Source organism: Oryzias latipes, chromosome 18 (genome assembly GCF_002234675.1).
Source record: "Oryzias latipes chromosome 18, ASM223467v1".
Taxonomy (NCBI): domain Eukaryota; kingdom Metazoa; phylum Chordata; class Actinopteri; order Beloniformes; family Adrianichthyidae; genus Oryzias; species Oryzias latipes.
Genome location: NC_019876.2, coordinates 5,001,447 through 5,018,839, shown reverse-complemented (window position 1 = coordinate 5,018,839; position 17,393 = coordinate 5,001,447). Strand labels below are relative to the sequence as shown.

General features: G+C 40.9%; 1 protein-coding gene across 6 annotated transcripts in view; it reads right to left on the bottom strand.

Moving 5' to 3' along the window:
• dysf (dysferlin) overlaps positions 1–12,978 on the bottom strand; it is a 110,099-nt gene extending 97,121 nt beyond the window's left edge. For 4 of the 6 annotated variants that reach the window (XM_020711502.2, XM_020711503.2, XM_011487299.3 and 1 more), the window contains exon 1: positions 12,747–12,978. In XM_020711502.2, the coding sequence (XP_020567161.1) occupies positions 12,747–12,834 (88 nt within the window). In that variant the 5' untranslated portion in view covers positions 12,835–12,978. Of the gene's footprint in view, positions 1–5,545; positions 5,913–12,746 lie in introns of those variants that run through there. The other 2 variants (XM_020711504.2, XM_020711506.2) reach the window with 2 other exon arrangements.
• Between the last annotated feature and the right edge of the window lie 4,415 nt (positions 12,979–17,393).

Genomic DNA, 17,393 nt, shown 5'->3' with positions numbered 1-17,393 from the left:
TATCAATCAGCATTAACACCTCTACATTAGGGCTTTCCTGTAGTTACTTGTTTGAATCTATAATTGGACAGTTTGAGACCAGCAGAAGACCCTTGCACCTTGATAAAGGCTCACTAAAATCTAAAAAAAGACCAAAAAACATTTCAACTACAGTGACAAGAAAGAACATACAGAAAGAGGACACTTTATGCCTTAGTCGCTGTCCTTATGGGTGAATACAAGCTGTCTACAGGTCAAAAATTGGTCCTATAGAGGGCACATACTGCTGGTGACCTGTACAAAATATCAAGATCGTAGACCGCTCAGTGAACCCATAGAGCAAAAACGTTTGTGCTGATTTTTGCTACAGGCTTGCTGCATGCGATAGGTCAAAGTGAACACTTATCCTAAGGGCTCCTAAATCCCAAGGACTGCACATGGAGCCCATAAGTGCTGTTCAGGTGTGTGCTCCTTGCACACTTCTTGCATGCAACTTGACTGTTAGAAGTCAGGAAATGTAGTTCCTGTGGACATCCCACAGGCACTTTTATATCAATAAGGTCAATTAGGAGCTAGGACTCGCACCTTACTAACGACCAGGATGTGACATAAGGGTAACGCATGACATCACCATTGCCTGCAATTTACGTTTGCCTCACAAAAAGATCTCAATACACCTGTGCTCCCAGTTTAATGTTTCCTCGCTTGTGTATGACCCCCCAGAGGCCCGGACAACCTAAAAACCTGCAGGAACCCCTAGGATCACCCCATACAGGTGACTAAGGCTTTGCTACAATACTGTAGAGATTGATGTCATTCTGTTGCACATACAGCATGTTGGATCATCAGTGGCAGCGGACAGTGTGCTGGAACTCTGACAATGATACAAAAAATCCACATCTCTGACTGCTACTTCAAGATTAGCATACAAGTGATTCCAAACGACTTGCCTCAGAAATGCTCATTTTCAAATTTTAACCATCCACCAATGGATCTATCCATTTTAGGGTCATAGTGTCACTGGAACCTATCCCAGCTACAATACTCACACATTCCAACCATATTAAGACTTTTTCCATGAACTACTCAATGGTTCTAACATGTTAGCTTTGGTTCTGCAGCGTTAATGTTTGTGCTAGATTCACTCCTAATGTGCAAACACCTAAAGGGTAATTCTTTCCTCTTACAGTTCCTCACAAAGGTTGTTTGCCTTCCTGTTTTTCCCAACACACTTTATCATTAACTCTAAATCACAAACACTTCAAATATCTACACACACAAAAACACACACAGGAATACCTACGTAAGTACACCTCCGTTCATGGAGGATATCTCAAAAACATCTCCACCCTTCCACACATGGGTCGGGGGGGGGTATTGTTGTGTTTGTGTGTAAGTGTAGCTCAGACTGTTATTTGATGTGCACAGACAAGTGGCAGCAGCGCTTTGGCTTCAAGCACTGAGAATAGAATGGATTGTGGGTGACAGGACTGTGAAGTACGTATGGGAAACCTAATTTTAGACCTCCAGCGTGTGTGTGTATGTTTGAGAGTGTGTGTCTGCGATGGTACATACGACAAGACAACTTAACCTCAGAGGAACTCAGAGTTTTCTGATATAACCTTCAATAGTCATAAGATTCTATTTCCAACAGCTATTGTTAGTCCAAGATTGAAATAAAATGTTAAGTTGTTTATTTTTCTTCCAAGTTTTGACGGAGAGAAATACTTTATTTCAACAACAGAAATCTTCCAATCAACACAAGCAAAAAACTCATAAAATTTAACAAAAAACGATTTCATCAGCAAACTTAATATTCAAGGCTACAAATGGAGATATTCCATTTATAGTTTATCAACCTAAGACTACAGTCACATATCCCAAAATACCACAGTGCAGCAAGATTTTGCATTTAGGCATTTGTAATCGAGATGTGGCATTCACATTCATACACTGTGCGAGAAGGCTGTTGACGTGGCCCTGGGGCCCAGCAATGACCAGACATCAATCTGGCAATCCCAGCCAACGTGGGTCAAAATGGGGGTACGGCATTGATGCTGCACAAAACCCATCATGACGTTTATAGCACCACAGCAGCTCCAAGACCTTTGTCTTGATAATTTGCGGTTGATGCCTAGAAGAATACAAAGGAGACAGAACATTTTTCTTGCTGCAATAATCATAGAAGAAGAGCAACGCACACAAGAACGGCGAAGAAGTTATTGGGTGAGGTTGTGGTTGTAGCGCAGAGTGGTACTTGGACAGTACATAGACAGTTCATATACCCTTGTGCTACCGGGCGCCTGGGAGCCGGTGGAACTTGATATGGATGGCCACTGTTCAGAGACATTAACTCATCATCCAATCAGAGCTGCTGCGATCCAGCTGCCACTGCCTTGATTTCAATTTCATAATGACGTCATCCCTGCCTGACTGACTGACGCCTGATGACCGCCATCTACATTTATGACTATGCCAACAGTAATTTCAAAAAATCGGGTGGCAGCAGCTAATCTTGAAGATTCTTCGGATACCTTCCTATCACCCGGTGACAGCTGTATTTATGACCGTAGCCTAAACACCTCCCCTTACTAATTCTATCGTGACTTTCTGTCTTTACATAATAATCTTGTTCTCCCAAAGATTAATATCAGTAAGTTCTAGTATTGGTTCTATCTGTTGTCCTGAAGAAAACTGATACAATCTCCTTTTCATTTTAGTAGTTTGAAACTTTTTAAGACCATCTTGTTGAACATTGTTTTATGAAAACATTGTTTATTACCCAAACCAATTGAGAACCTATTTTGAACATTGCAAGAAAACTGCATATTTTTAGCAAAACAAATTTGTATACTTTGACAAAAGTAGTTAACAATTCCTTTCTAAGTGAACATTAACCCTTGTGCTATCTTAGATGACCCCACCCTTATATTGACGTGTTCTCCCTACCATGAAAAGGCTGGATAAAGGTGGAAAGATTTCATGTAATCCATGGACACCAGTGAAGATCACAAATCATTGAAGAAAAAAGGTTCAGCGCACTGTCTAGTGGGTCTAGATGACCCAACTCCCAATGTTAAAGTGCCTAGGATAGCACAAGGGGTTAAGGTGACATTTAAAGTCTGTTTCATTGGATAGGCTTATAGGGTTTATCTTTCCCAGTCACACCAGGGGCAAAGCTAAGGGGGGGAAAAAAGGGAGGGGAGGTGCCCCCCAAGGAAAATGTATCCCCCCCCAACCACTTTTTTGAGTCAATTTGTGTATCATTATTGACAAAATGTTCAACAAAAGCTTTTTTTAAGCATTGATAATTGCACCATGTTTTAATATAGCATTGAAATACATATGTTTGATTCTTTCATAGGGAACGGCCGTCCACTCTGCTGCTCTCATTCACCACCCTACCTAAGTCTCCTGCCCCCCAAATAAAACCTTCTAGCTCCGCCAGTGAATCACACCTATTTTAGGTTCCAGCTGGGACAAGAGGGTTGTGCAAGCATGTCTGATGGCACCAGGAAACTGTTCAGACAAAAGCAGGAAGCTAAGAGCACAGCTCACCTAATTAAGGAGGAATACGCTGACTTGAGGAGAGTTAAAGAAAATAATCGCACGAATGAACAATACATCTGTAGAAGCTAGCTGGGCTGCAAACACTTTGCTTTCTGAAAATTTGAAATGTTGATGTTTCTGGAAAAGCAACTTTATAAGTGTTCGGGCTGTTGTGATTATAATTTTAAATTCAAATACAAAAAATAAAATTAGGAATTTGACACACACACAAAAAAAGCTACTTCAACGAGTGCATTCATTTAGCGGTAACAAGGATCAGTTAGCAACAGCAACATATAAAATCTCAGCTAAATATTTAAGAACCAAAATCTCTTTAAAAAAAACTTTAAACTCTTTTTGGACATAAATTTTGAGCAAAAATCCTAAAATGTATACGTACTCCAATCAATCTGTAGATATCCTGAGGCTAAAGCTAATTAGCAACTTAGCAGTAGCAAAACTGCAACATTTTCTTGTGCTAAATATCATGTTGGATCAACAGATAATAAATCCAAAACAGTTTATTAAGGTATGACAAAACAAAATTACTTGTTATCATTGCTATCAAGTGTGATAGGTTTGGAGGAGGGGAGGGTAACTTAAATTTAAGTTTTTCTTGCATTTCTTTTTTGCCAGATGTTATTCGCACATATTCACATGTGGCCGAGCACAACAACTGATGGAAATTCATGTTGGTCACACATTATACGTGCACATTGCTGCACAGTGCCCGCACTTATTTAAAGCACTTCGAAGGCTGAATATTGTCGCAGGTCGCATGTAGTAACCTAAGTCTAAACCTAACCATAACCCTTCCTCCGGATCAAAGTTCAGTCATGGCTGTACGAATTTAGCTAGCTAATGCTTCTTGTCTTCTTGTTTGATTTTGTTGTGCTCCTGAGTGTTTGGTAAACTTACTTTTTACCTTTTTTCTTTGACTTTTACACATTTTTGCTGTACTCTGCAATAATCTGCTGTTTTTTTCTGTTCTTTCAAGCTTCTGCTAGCTTAGCTTGCACTGGACTGCTTGGGCAGCAGTTTATATTGTGGTTATTAAAATATCTTCTTTTATATAATATTGATGTACAAAGGTGCTACCTTTGGGTTCCGCCTTATATGCAGCTGATACCTTTTGACAACCATAGTTTAATAAAAACAATAGAAGTTTGTGAGTTAGCAATTTTTGCACTCCCTTGCATTAAGTTTGTTTACAAAACTAAAAAAAACTTTGTTAATGAAAAATATGCTTCCATTTATATATTTTGAAGTATAATTCAAATATTTTTTCCTCTGCTATTTTATTTAAAACATATGTAAAACATATGTAACCTATCCCATCACCATACAATAGAAACAAAAACAAAAAACATTAACTTTGAAAGGAAATGTTTTATTTTTTGGAAAAAATGCCATTTCAGATTTAGTTGTTTTAGGTTTGTTTTAGGTCAGAAACGTTTCCGAAAATCCAGATAAGTCAGACTTTTTCACTTGGAAATACATTCAGTCCTAACATTTCTAAATTCTGAACATAGTTGACAAGCGACCACCAGTGTGTGACTGTGTGTGTGAATGTGTGTGTGACTGGGTGAATGGGTCTGTGACTGTAAAGCGCTTTGTCCTTGTAGGAAGAAAGGCGCTATATAAGTATACGCCATTTACCATTTACCAAAGTTTAGTTTTTTTATCATTTTTATTAGTATTACTATTACACTTTGGTCTTTTTAAAAATCATTTTACATTTTCATTTGCTGTATTTTTTCTGCCTCGAATTCACTTTAATAAGAAAAAAAAGGATTTTAGCGGTGATGTGCTGGAACATTAATGATGATAAACTAATCTATAAGTACATTAAAACCTCAAATTTAAAACAAAGATTTTAGAGAGTGAGCCAATGGGACTGCAGCCCAATTAATAAGCCAAAAGTAATGATTTAATTTCAATGTGGACAAGTGCTCACAACTTGCTGGATTTAAAAATCCACTTTGTTTCAGTTTTTAGCCAAATCCAGACCTCTTACCTCTAAATGTGACACTGGCCAGCGGGTCCGAGTGTCGGAGGTTGTTGGCTCTCTGAAGGATGCACCGTAACATCCCTGGTATTTCAGCAGAGCCGCGAAAATCCTAAAAACTGAAGAACTCACTGAGGAAAAGGTGGGATAAAAGGATCCAGGGCTGATGGAAAAAGTGAGCTGCGTGATCTCAGGTAAAGAAAAGTATAACCTTCCAAATGAGAAAACTGAAAAGGTTTGCTCATTAAGGATGTTATCGGTCAGCAGTTGAAGTCCTCATTCGCCAAACCTGAAGGTAAGAATCCACATTTTTGTGAAACTGAAACCAAGGACAGAAATGTTTTCTTTCTTTCCTGGCTCTCCGACACAGTTGAGGTTAAAACGAGCGAGCATGTCAGGAACACCTCACATCCAGAAGGAAATATCCCCATTTCCTGTGCTCTTTCCTCTGGTTTCTCCTGATTGTTTCTCTCTGATCTGGACATATTTGTGGAGAACCATCATCTCACCTCCTTTTCTCCTTTGATTCCTGAAGTTCCATGGAAGAACAAGACGGAGAACACTTTATCTGCTTCTTTTCCCTTCTTTTTTTTTTCTTAATCTGATTAAAATCTAAGTGTCACTTCAACTAGAATCTCTTCTTACAGTGAAAACTCCAACTTGAAAACATCACTGAAGACACAAATTATCCATTGTTTCAGTAAAACAGCTTTAAATGACCCAAAATGGTCAAAGATGTCCATAAATATTGAGCTTCAACAAGGAAGTGTTCAGCAATACTGGAGTGTGACTTTCATAATGACAGTGATTGACAATTATTTTGAAATTCTTGGCTAAAATCCTCTGATAAAAAGTTTATGAGGCAGCGCCACCTGCAGGCACGTGTCAGAAATCTGAGAGTCAAAACCGAATCATGTGAAATAAGACAAGTATTTAAAGGTATTTATTAAATAAAGATTTGTTATTAAATATATGTTGTTTTGTTGGTGTGGTTAACCTTCAGTCATTTTTAATCCTCTTTAAATTTTGGCTAAAAAACAAACTAATGTTTTTATAGTCAGAACAAATTTTAACACATTTTAATGCACAAACAAAATTCAGGTTCAACCAATAAAAACAGTGAAAAAGAAACAGGAATGAGACATTCCACCTCTACTGATTTGGTTTCTATTGTTTTTACTTGGGATTTTTCTGTGTCAAATACTAAATCAAGACTCACTGACAAAAAAAAGAAAAACATTTTTGGTGACTTCCTGTATCATGGATTCTCCACCATGCTGGCAGACTTCACATAATTGATCACGAAATTTAGAATTTTTGTAAAATACTTAGTTTCATATTCATTCACTTAAACCATCAAACAAGATCTTTTTTCAAATTGTTGACTATATTTAAAGGAAATTTTTTTTTCAGCTTATTTCAGGAAACTAAACTTCAGCCTAATTTTATTCTTCTACGTGAAAAAAAACACATAATTTACTTTCGTCAACTGTAAACTTCGATTTGTTATTGTATTTACGTAAAATTCTACAGTATTCTGCCTTTTAGAGCAATAATTACATTGCCTTACATGTATTTTACTACTATATTTGTAAAGATTGCAAATTAGTGATCTCAGACAATATCATACTCATTTCTTCCAAGGTAGATCCCAAATATGTGAGTATTTCAATACACTTTCCAGTCCTTATTTTTTCTACGTTACGCTTTATTTATAAAGATTGTGAATCAGTGATCTTGAATGTCACACATTCATACTCATTGTTCTGGGAAAGATTAGGAATATTTGGCAATTTATAGCTCTAATCTTTACTACGTGCTACTGCATTTATAAAGATTGAATGTCACAAATATTCGTAAATTATTAGTTTTTGTACAGACCACAAGTATCTGATTATTTGGATACTCGTTACAGCCCTAAGTTTTTACGACACTCTTCTATATTTTTTAAGAATGTGAATCAGCAATCTCAGATGTCACAAATATTTGTACTTATTTTTTTTGGAACAGATCGTGAATATCCAAGTATATAGATATTCGACACTCTACTGTTATTATACAGGGTGTGAATTAGCAATCTAGCATGTCACACATATTTGTAAGCAATGTTTCTAATACAGATCGCAAATATCCAAGAATTAGGATTTTTGTTACAGACGAAATTTTTACAACACTCTACTACATGTATGAAGATTACAAATCAGCTAAATTGGATGTCACAAATAATTGATCGCGAAGATCAGCCCTAACGCAGACATCTTTAAGATCTAAGACAGAGGAAGGTGTTCTGTGTGTTTGCTCACTGAAACACCAACCTTTGATTTGCCAAAGACCTAATCCTCACAGACTCAAAAGTGGACAAGTCGATGTCCAAAAACCAACCCAACAATTACCAACTAAGATATAAAAATGAGTCACCATCTGGCAGATTGTTGACACTCTTCTCTCCATGGAAGACTTCATGTGGAGATTTCCACCGAAGAAGATGATTTATCTTCTGTCCAATCATAACTTCCACATGCCCTTCTCCAAAATTCATGAAACAGCATTAACGTCACTAAACCACCTTAATTATCGGCTCTGCCATGAAACCACTCAGCCTGAAGATTAGGAAAATGCTGAGTCATGAATTCCAGCGAGATGGCTCCATCCTGGATCTTTCTCCACCTACTCCTGTGTTAAAACAGTCACAACCTGCAACCACCTGACTCAGCAGTAATCGGATCAGGGATGGCTGGGCAAAAAGGAGGATTGAGAGGAGCTGTTCTACATTAGTTTGGGCATATGCTCCTCAGCCTTTGCCTTCCTCTTCAAAGGCGATTTCTGTAGCCTTTCCCTGCAACCTTTACCACGAAACAAGATCTGGTTTTTGGATAAGTCACAGGGGCGTTCCAAAGAACTTGAACCGACTTCCAACTCTACCCCCAACTTCCAGTCATCTAAAGGAACTGTAACTTCTTTTTTCCTGTTACCCAGACAACCCATACTTTGAGATGGTAAGCAGAGGAATCCTCCTGCTGCTGCAATTGTCACTCCATCTCAGTAAAAAGTGTGAATCAGCAGGAAATGTATTTAACCATTTAAACAAAACAACTATGACGCTCGGGTTCTTCTTTTTCCAACATTTTGGTTTGATTTAAGTTGTTTTCAACAAAACATATCTTGATTCTAGCTTCCAGTAGGTTATAAACTACAAGATGACTTTATTTTTTTCTTGAAGCTCTGGGTTCTGTAACCCTTGTGCTATCTTAGATGACCCCCCCCTTACATTGACATGTTCTCTCTACCATGACAAAGGTGGATAAAGGTGGAAAGATTTCATGTAATCCATGGACACCAGTGAAGATTACAAATCATTGAAGTCTATTGGGTCTAGATGACCCAACTCCCAATGGTAAAGTGCCTAGGATAGCACAAGGGTTACAGATGGGTGTCTGTGAGTTCACTCACTGCAGGCGCTGACCCACATCGCACACTACTACTATTGTGTTCGTGTTGAGTCATGAGTTCAGTTCAGTTTGAGAACTGGACCAGTTTTTCAGTGTGTTCACTTTCATTAATTCTTTGTGAAGTCTCAATTTGATCTAGTCCATCGTATTTGCATTGTTGTTCAATTTTTTCGGCATTATTTTCCAGAAAGATGTTGGAGTGACAAAGACAGCCAAAAGGATAAAAGTTTTTGAAGGGTTCTCATGGGTGTAGCTGTGTGTTTATGAGTGTGTTGTGTTAAAAACTTTTGCTCCTGATTGAACGTTGTGTCTCCAATGTTATGACAAGTCTTTTTCGGAACTGAACCTGCGTCTCTGCGGCTTAAGGCCATGTCACACAGGCACTGCGTACACTTTGTGCATATTGCACAGAAGAAAATTTGTCATATGTGAATATATGTGGAGAAAGTGAGAAAAGTTGTGACTTTAGGTAAAACTTTCACAGATGTATCACCGAAACCACGGAAGAAGTACGAATAAACCACGCAAAGAACACAATATAGAACAGGATTATTGCGCGTTTATATTCAATTCATTAGTGATTTGTGCGTCAATTACGTAATTCTTGTGGGAAATGTGTGCCGTATACTCTATATCAAAGTCATACATTGGTGGTACATGTGTGGAACGGTCATGGAAAAACACATATTTTTGTGTGTACCTTGAAGAAATTTTACACAATTGCTTAAGATTTAACTAATAATTGCTTAAAAACTATGTAAAATACACACAATCTTCTTCCACTTTCGGCTTCTCCCATCAGGGGTCGCCACAGCGAACAAGTCGCATGGTTAGTTTGGCAACGTTTTTTACGCCGGATGCCCTTTCTGACGCAACCTTCTCTAACCGGGCTTGGAACCGGCAGAGGTAGAGAAGGGAACAGGGAGCAGCCTGGAGTTGAACCCGGGTTTTACGGACGGAAGGCGCCGCAAACCAGCACGAGCTAAACTGGGTCATGTAAAATACACACAATAATTCTCAATAATAATTCTCAAAATAATTATCAATCGATCAAAAATTTTGAGCAGCTGTGAATTCACATAAAGACCCGTCAGCCGAAACCCTCGATGGACATCTGTGCACATCGACGAATGACGAATGCTAGAAACGCTTATGAACTATGCATATTTTGCATGTAACACGAAAGACAGATATTTCACACGTGGAATATGAGCAAAATGTACGTAGTGACTGTGTAACATTGCCTTGAAAAAGCTTTACTGAAGGGACAAGAGATTTTTCAAAAATACTGTTTTAATAGTGAAGTTGGAAGCTGACCTTGGACTAGGAGTCTGTGTTCTGAGCTGTATACCGACTTAGACCTGGACCTCCCATAAACCACCTGTGCGCTGACACCTGTATGACTAAAAGATTGGCCACAGTGCAACAAAGCTGAAATCTACACAAATTTATTCCTAAACTGAAACAAAGTGTAGATCCAAAACAAGAACCACCTAACTTACTGAGAGACTGAGAACCAAAACCTGTCCTTTGTTCTCTTTGTTTCATCATCTGTTGTTTTAGAGTAAATACAGATCAGAGACATACAGTCTGTCTGTGTTATGGGTCTGAAAAGAAAGCGTCTGGACAAACTTGATCCTTTTATGGGTGAAGAAACTCAACGCTGTTTTATCTGAGCTCTAGAGCATCTTGGCTCCAGTGTTGACGTTCATTCTGATGCAGAGAAAAAACTCCTTTTCTCCGCATCAGAATTCATTGGAGTGATGTTAACCGGTAAATAGTTGAAAAGACGTTCAAGGAGCGTGTGTTATTTTGCCGTCGCCAGCATCAGCTCCAGTTTTAAAGGGTTAAACCTTCTCCTGGTTTGATTGAACAAACTTCATGGAGCATCTTTCGCAGAGTTCATTAAACGTTGCAACTACAGCTTTCCAAAATACGGAAGTGTTACTCTAACGCAATAAACTATTGTAAATCTTAGGGTGTTTTCAGACTGGAGTCCGTTGGTCTGGACTGAGTTCACTTAACTTGGTCCGGATCGAGTCCTGAACTTTGCATCTGGTTTTAATTCAGACTGCCGTCAAGCAGACCTTCCTGTATTGAACCCAAGCTTGTAAACAAAACCACGTGACTAAAGATCTCTTCCGTCATTTGCCAGGAATGGCGAGGGCGGGGCAAAGCAACGAGAGAAAGGCTAAAGGAAGTATTAAGCTTTGCAATCCTTATCAGGATCGTTCATTTATTCGAACTTTATATCTCGTTGACCAATTCTGAAGGTCTGTATCGACGTTAAGTTCAACACTTTCTACTTTGGCACGGCTGAGGCAGTAACTAAAGATGCGTACGAGAGTGGTTCCTGATTCCGGACCAGGATCCATTTGGGTGAGTTCAGACTGAAAATTTGTTCCAGATTATCAGGGAAAACCAACTCTGGTTCACTTTAAGTAAACCAAATGTGTCCAGTCTGAATACACCCTTAGTTCCAACTGCCGTTTCAGGTGAACATGGTCTGTCTGCAGGTGTAAAATGTTCAAACCTGTATGGGGAATCCAGGTGACCTGCAGGAAATATCAAGGTCATGGACCACTTGGTGATGCTGTAGAGTGCAAATGTTCAGCAGGCACGTGACGTGCGTTAAAAAATGTGCTATACTCGAGTTCTTGATTTAGCCATTGGTGTTCACACTTGACAAGCAGGGAGGCATTTCTTTTGTCTTTTTCTTATGATGACTAGCGCATGTCCGCCACCTACAGTTGGAAGAGACTTGGCGCGAAATGTCGTAGCTATGCAAATCTCGTGAATCTTGCTCCAGGATTTTTCTTTCAGGGCTCTATTCCGATATACGAAAGACTTGTCGTATAATTCTGGCCGATCACTAATCGCAATTATTAGCTTCTCCATGATCAATTTTCAGTTGGTACTTATGTGTACTGAAAGGGACGCCATTCATCACTACCAACCCTGAGTCCCTTATAGGTCAAAGTTCAACCGCTTTAAATTTTCACACGCGTTCAGTAGACGTGCGTTTTGTAGGTAGAGCACGAAATCGGTCATAGAAACTTGTTTGGTGACACGTAAATGTGAGTGTTTTGAATGCGGAAGCCCGAAACATGCATTTACGTAGACTTTTCATGAATAGTGGTTGCTTCTGCGTTGCCAGGGGCGATGGGAACGCAGCAGTAACCCACCACGGGCCCAGACAACCCAAAAACCTTCAGCTGGAACACCCGTACGTGGTTTGCGGCTTTCACGAATACACTCCTAAATCCAACATATCCCATAATTCCTAGCAAGTTTGAACACAAAAATTATAAACCCCACCTGTCACACTTAAGTGCAAATTATCTTTTTGGAATTTTTTTTTTTCAAACTTGTTTCCAAAAATGTGTTTGTCAGTTGCAGACTGTAAATTGGTTAAAGTTCCTGTTTTGCTTGACCGCGACCCCGTCCATCGCATTCACACCCCGAAGTCTAATAATAACCACGACAGGAAGAGGGACGCTGTGGGAGTCCCCAAAGGATCAACTCCTCTCTGAGGGGGGGTGTGTGTCTATAAACACAGTCAGGATTTACTGGACACACACTGAGGGGGTGCTTGCTTCCTATTGGTCAGTGCCCGCTCCTGTAGCCCATGAAAGGTGGCGGTTTAAAGATTTCAACCTCTAACCTGGGAGTTGTTTAAGAGATTTTCATCAACATTTGTATTATAAACGGCTTTGACCTCCAGCTTTCAGGACATCCAAGCGGCAGTAACACGGACATACCCTCATAGGTGACGCTGCAGTAGGCATCACTGACATCATCGTCCGGCGTCTGGAGGCGCTCTGCACACAGGATGAACACGCGCAGCATGACTCCCACACACACACACACGCTTTGGTCCGTTCAGCTCACAAACGCAGCAGATCCATGAAGTCAGACTGAAGTGAAAGTGCGAGGAACGTTGGGGCTGTTTCGGTCTCAGCCCGGCTCTGGTATGGCAGAAGCCGAGTGCAGCAGCTGACTCATGCACACACACTGTCCCTTCAATCACAGCAGCTTTAAAGGGGCCACACTCCCTCTGTGTTTATTTTCAAGTCCGTCCTGCACACAGTCAGTCCCTGTGCAGACCAAACCGACGATGAAATCCACTAAAGTTACCAGAAATCTATTAACAAAACAGACTAAGTGGTTTGTACTATAATTAGTTCCATTTTAACTCCTGATCCTTGGCTTCAGATCCTGTATACAAATGAATCCCATCAGATCCTTAGGAGGCTTCAGCAGGATAGCCGGTCAATCAGATGGCGCCATATTCACAAGAAAAAAGAATTTTAAAAGTTTTCGTGTTGTTAAATTTGTCCGAGAAGGTATGAACATTCAACAGAGCTGTCGTCCAAATGAGCAAACGGCATTCTGCCGGGAAATCAATTTAAAGGCCGTGTCACACGGCCACTACTTACTGTCACAATGTGGTGTGGCTAGTTAACATGGGGGGCAGACGTCTTTGAAATTCAGGAAATTCAGGAACAGACGTTTATTCAAAGCAAGCCCAACAGTCTGTGAATAAAAACAGCCTCCCTTCACACTGAAGCTTCTTCCGTTTTATGGGCTGCACAGTTAATTGGCTGGCCACGCCCAGGAAGGAAGGCACTTTAACGATGCTGACTAGATTGATGTATGTAGACCAGGATGCATTGCATTTGAACGATTTGTCATTTGAAAAAAAAGTGTGTACATTTAATTTTAGAAATAATCCAGGTTTTCAACATCATACTCTTTGTAAATTTATCTGGTGCTTACTTTAGAAAATGGAGGATGTCATATTAGCCGTTTAAAAAAAGTAGTGAGAATGTGAATCGCATTAAAATTCAGGACTCCGGATAGTCCCGCACTATAAAGTGTTTCATTTCAGTTCAATTTTATTTATATAGCCCAATATTAAAACATAGTTGTTTCGATGGACTTCATACCGGTTATTGTAGAAATACATAATATAAATAATTATTGAAAAATACTATAGAATCAAACAGCTTTTGATGCAAATAAACAAACAAAACAGTTTTGGTCATTATTGTTTTCTATTTAGGTCAGGTGTCTAATAGGAATCTGTCTAAATTTGAAGCTGACCCAGTGGGCCTGCCTAAAAATAGAAGACCAACAGAAACCCCCTCATGTCAGAACCACCACTGTACACTTGCTCTTGTCATGACTGACTTTCAGAATAAAAGTCAGTGTTTCAAACCTGTGGATTTATGAGTCGAGACCATGACGTGTCAGAAAGTCTCATTCCTCTGCCGTTAAGACCTCCGTTCGTGCAGGGAATGGGATTAGGTCACATGATGAGTCTGTTGCTGAGGAAAACATTATTGTTAATAAAAGCATTCATAGCTCATGTGAATGTTCGCTGAGGACAAATGACTGAGCAAAACCTCCAAACTTCAGTATGGACCGGAATCTACTACTGTTTTTATCTACTACTGTTAACATTTAATTTAAATAATCAAAAGGGGCTAAAATATTCAAATATTTGTCAGATTAAGATTTAAAAAAGGAGGTACCATCTTTGGTGAAAGTATACCATCTAAGCCCAACATCTATGAAACTCTTGAAATCATAAGCACACATGACTCATATCCTGGAAAATATCAAAACACAATTTCTCTTTTTGACCCACCAAAAATCAAATTACATGTCAGAAAATCTTATTTTTGTTCAAACTATAAACAAGCTTTTATTTTGTTTTTCTAGGGATACAATAACAAATAAATCTTAATATATTTTAGGTAAATTTTAAGATTTACAGTCTTAGTTTATGGAAACTTTAGAAACTTTATAGTAATCTAAATATTTGCAAATTTGGAGAAAAGAAGAAATACCTAAGAGTAAAATATCACAAGAATAATTTTTTAAAAGGTTACTTCCGGTTTTTAAGAAAAAGGATAATCCCGCCTTTTTAGGATGCGTTTACCACCTACGGCCAGCAGGTGGCGGTAATCGCAGAGTGGAGGGCAATGGGTTGTTTTTTTTTATCAACTTTATTGCACATTATGTCATTTTACAAGGATGTACTTTTAGGTATGCAATAAAAAACACAACTGCAAATATCAAATACACATCTGTAACAAACAGAAGAACAAGAATAGAGATAGAAATAAGCCAGGGGGTTAAACTCTACGACAAAATACTGAATCTATCACATACAGACAATGTTCTGATTGCTTTTTGCTTCTCTGAATTTCGAATACTGTTGATATACTGATTTAATTCAGAAAGGAATACAGTGACACAGGGTTTTCTACCAGAAAATTTACATTTATGAACATGGAATTTGGCCAAAATGAGTAAAAGATTTAAAAGAAAAGCAGAGTCCTTTTGCATATTTTTTGATATTAGATCCAACAAGACATCTTTCCAGAATAAGACAAAACAAGAATCAATTTAGTTATTGTATTGGATATGAAGGATTTCTGGTACGGGCAGTTGTGGAGCGGAGATGTCTGAGCCTCCTAGAGAAGGAGCTCTGCTGTTTGTCCAGAACAGGGTGGAGAGGACAGTCTGGGTTGTCCACGATGGATAAGATCTTGTTCAGTGACTTCCTCTCTATCACTGCTTCAAATGATTCTAGTTTGCAGCCAATGACAGAACCCGCCTTCCTGATCAGCTTGTTCGGTCTGTTGGTGTCACTGACTGCAATGCTGCTTCCCCAGCAGACCACAGAGGAGAACAAGGTGCTGGACACCACAGACTGCTAGAAGATGTCCAGCATCTAGCTGCTCACGTTTAAGGACCTCAGCTTCCTTAGGGAGTAGAGTCTGCTGCAGGCCTTCTTGTACAGTCTGCTGTTGATGGTCACTCCCAGGTATTTGTACTCCTCCACCACCTCCACATCCCTGTCCAGGATGCAGAGAGGCTGCCAGACTGTCCCCCTTCCTTCTGAAGTCCATCACCATCTCCCTGGTCTAGTCCACGTTGAGCAGCAGGTGATTCTCTCCAGCCCACTCCACAAATCCGTCCAGCAGCCTCTTGTACTCCTCCTCCCGTCCACCGCTTATACACCCCACAACCACAGAGTCATCAGAGAATTTCTGTAGGTGGCATGACTCTGAGTTGTGCTGAAAATCTGAGGTGTAAAAGGTGAACAGGAATGGAGAGAGCACAGTGCCCTGTGGGGCTCCCACACCACTCAGCACCACGTCAGACAGGACGCCGCCCAGTCGGACAAACTGTGGCCTGTCTGTCAGGTAGTCAGTGATCCAGGAGACGGTGGACGCACCGGCACCCATCAGCCGCAGTGTTTCACCCAGTGAAGAAGGCTGGATGGTGTTAAAGGCACTGGAGAAATCAAATAAGGTGATTCTCATCGCCTCCACCACCATCCAGGTGTGAGTTCGCTGCAGCAGGTGGATGACAGCATCATCCCCTCCCAGATGCGACCGGTAGGCAAACTGCAGGGGGTCCAGAGAAGAGCTCTCCACCGGTCTCACCTGAGCCAACACCAGCCTCTCCAGCACCTTCATCACATGAGAAGTGAGGGCAACTGGACGGAAATCCCCGGGGTGAGATGGCGAGGTCTTCTTAGGAGCGGTGACCAGGCAGGAGGTCTTCCAGAGGAGGGGCACCTTCTCCAGTCTGAGGCTCAGGTTGAAGAGATGCTGGAGAACCGCAGACAGCTGGGGGGCACAGGTCCTCGGTACGAGGGCTGACGCCATCCGGGCCGGCTGCTTTGTGCTGGTTAAGTTTCTCCAGCTGTTACTTCACCTGGCAGGCTGTTACAGTCAAACAGGGAGGGAGGGGGTGGGGTTGGACTGGGGGGAGGGGTGATGGACTGTAGGTGGGGTGTAGTAGAGGGGGGAGAAAGGTGAGGAGGTGTGGGGGGTTCATGAGTGGGGACGTGAGATAGCTGAGAGGCAGCAGGAGCGGGGGCGGGGCTGAGGCATTCAGAGAGCTAAAAGGTGTTAAACTCGTCAGCTCTCTCTTTGCTTTCTGTGATGGGTCTGCTTCTCCCCCCACATCCTGTGATCTTCTTCATTCCAGACCACACCGCCCTCATGTTTTCCTGCTGGAGTTTGGATTCCAGCTTCCTCCTGTAGGAATCTCTCCCGTTCCTCAGCTGATCCCTAAGCTGGTGCTGCTCCTCCTCAGCTCCTCCCGGTCTCCAGACCTGAAGGCTCTCTTCTTCCTGTTCAGGAGGTTCTTCAGGTCACAGCTGATCCAGGGTTTGTTGTTGGGGAAGCATCGAACTGTCATGCTGTCAATGTCCTCCCCATGAGGCGTGCAAAAAGCGTCCCAGTCCGTGGACCCCAGACAGTCCTGCAGGGCCTGCTCCGTTTCTGGGGTCCACCTCCTCACGCGTTCCCGCAGGGCATTAGGGACACAGTTCGGGATACGGTGAACCAGGTTATGGTCAGACCTGCCGAGGGGGCGGAGGG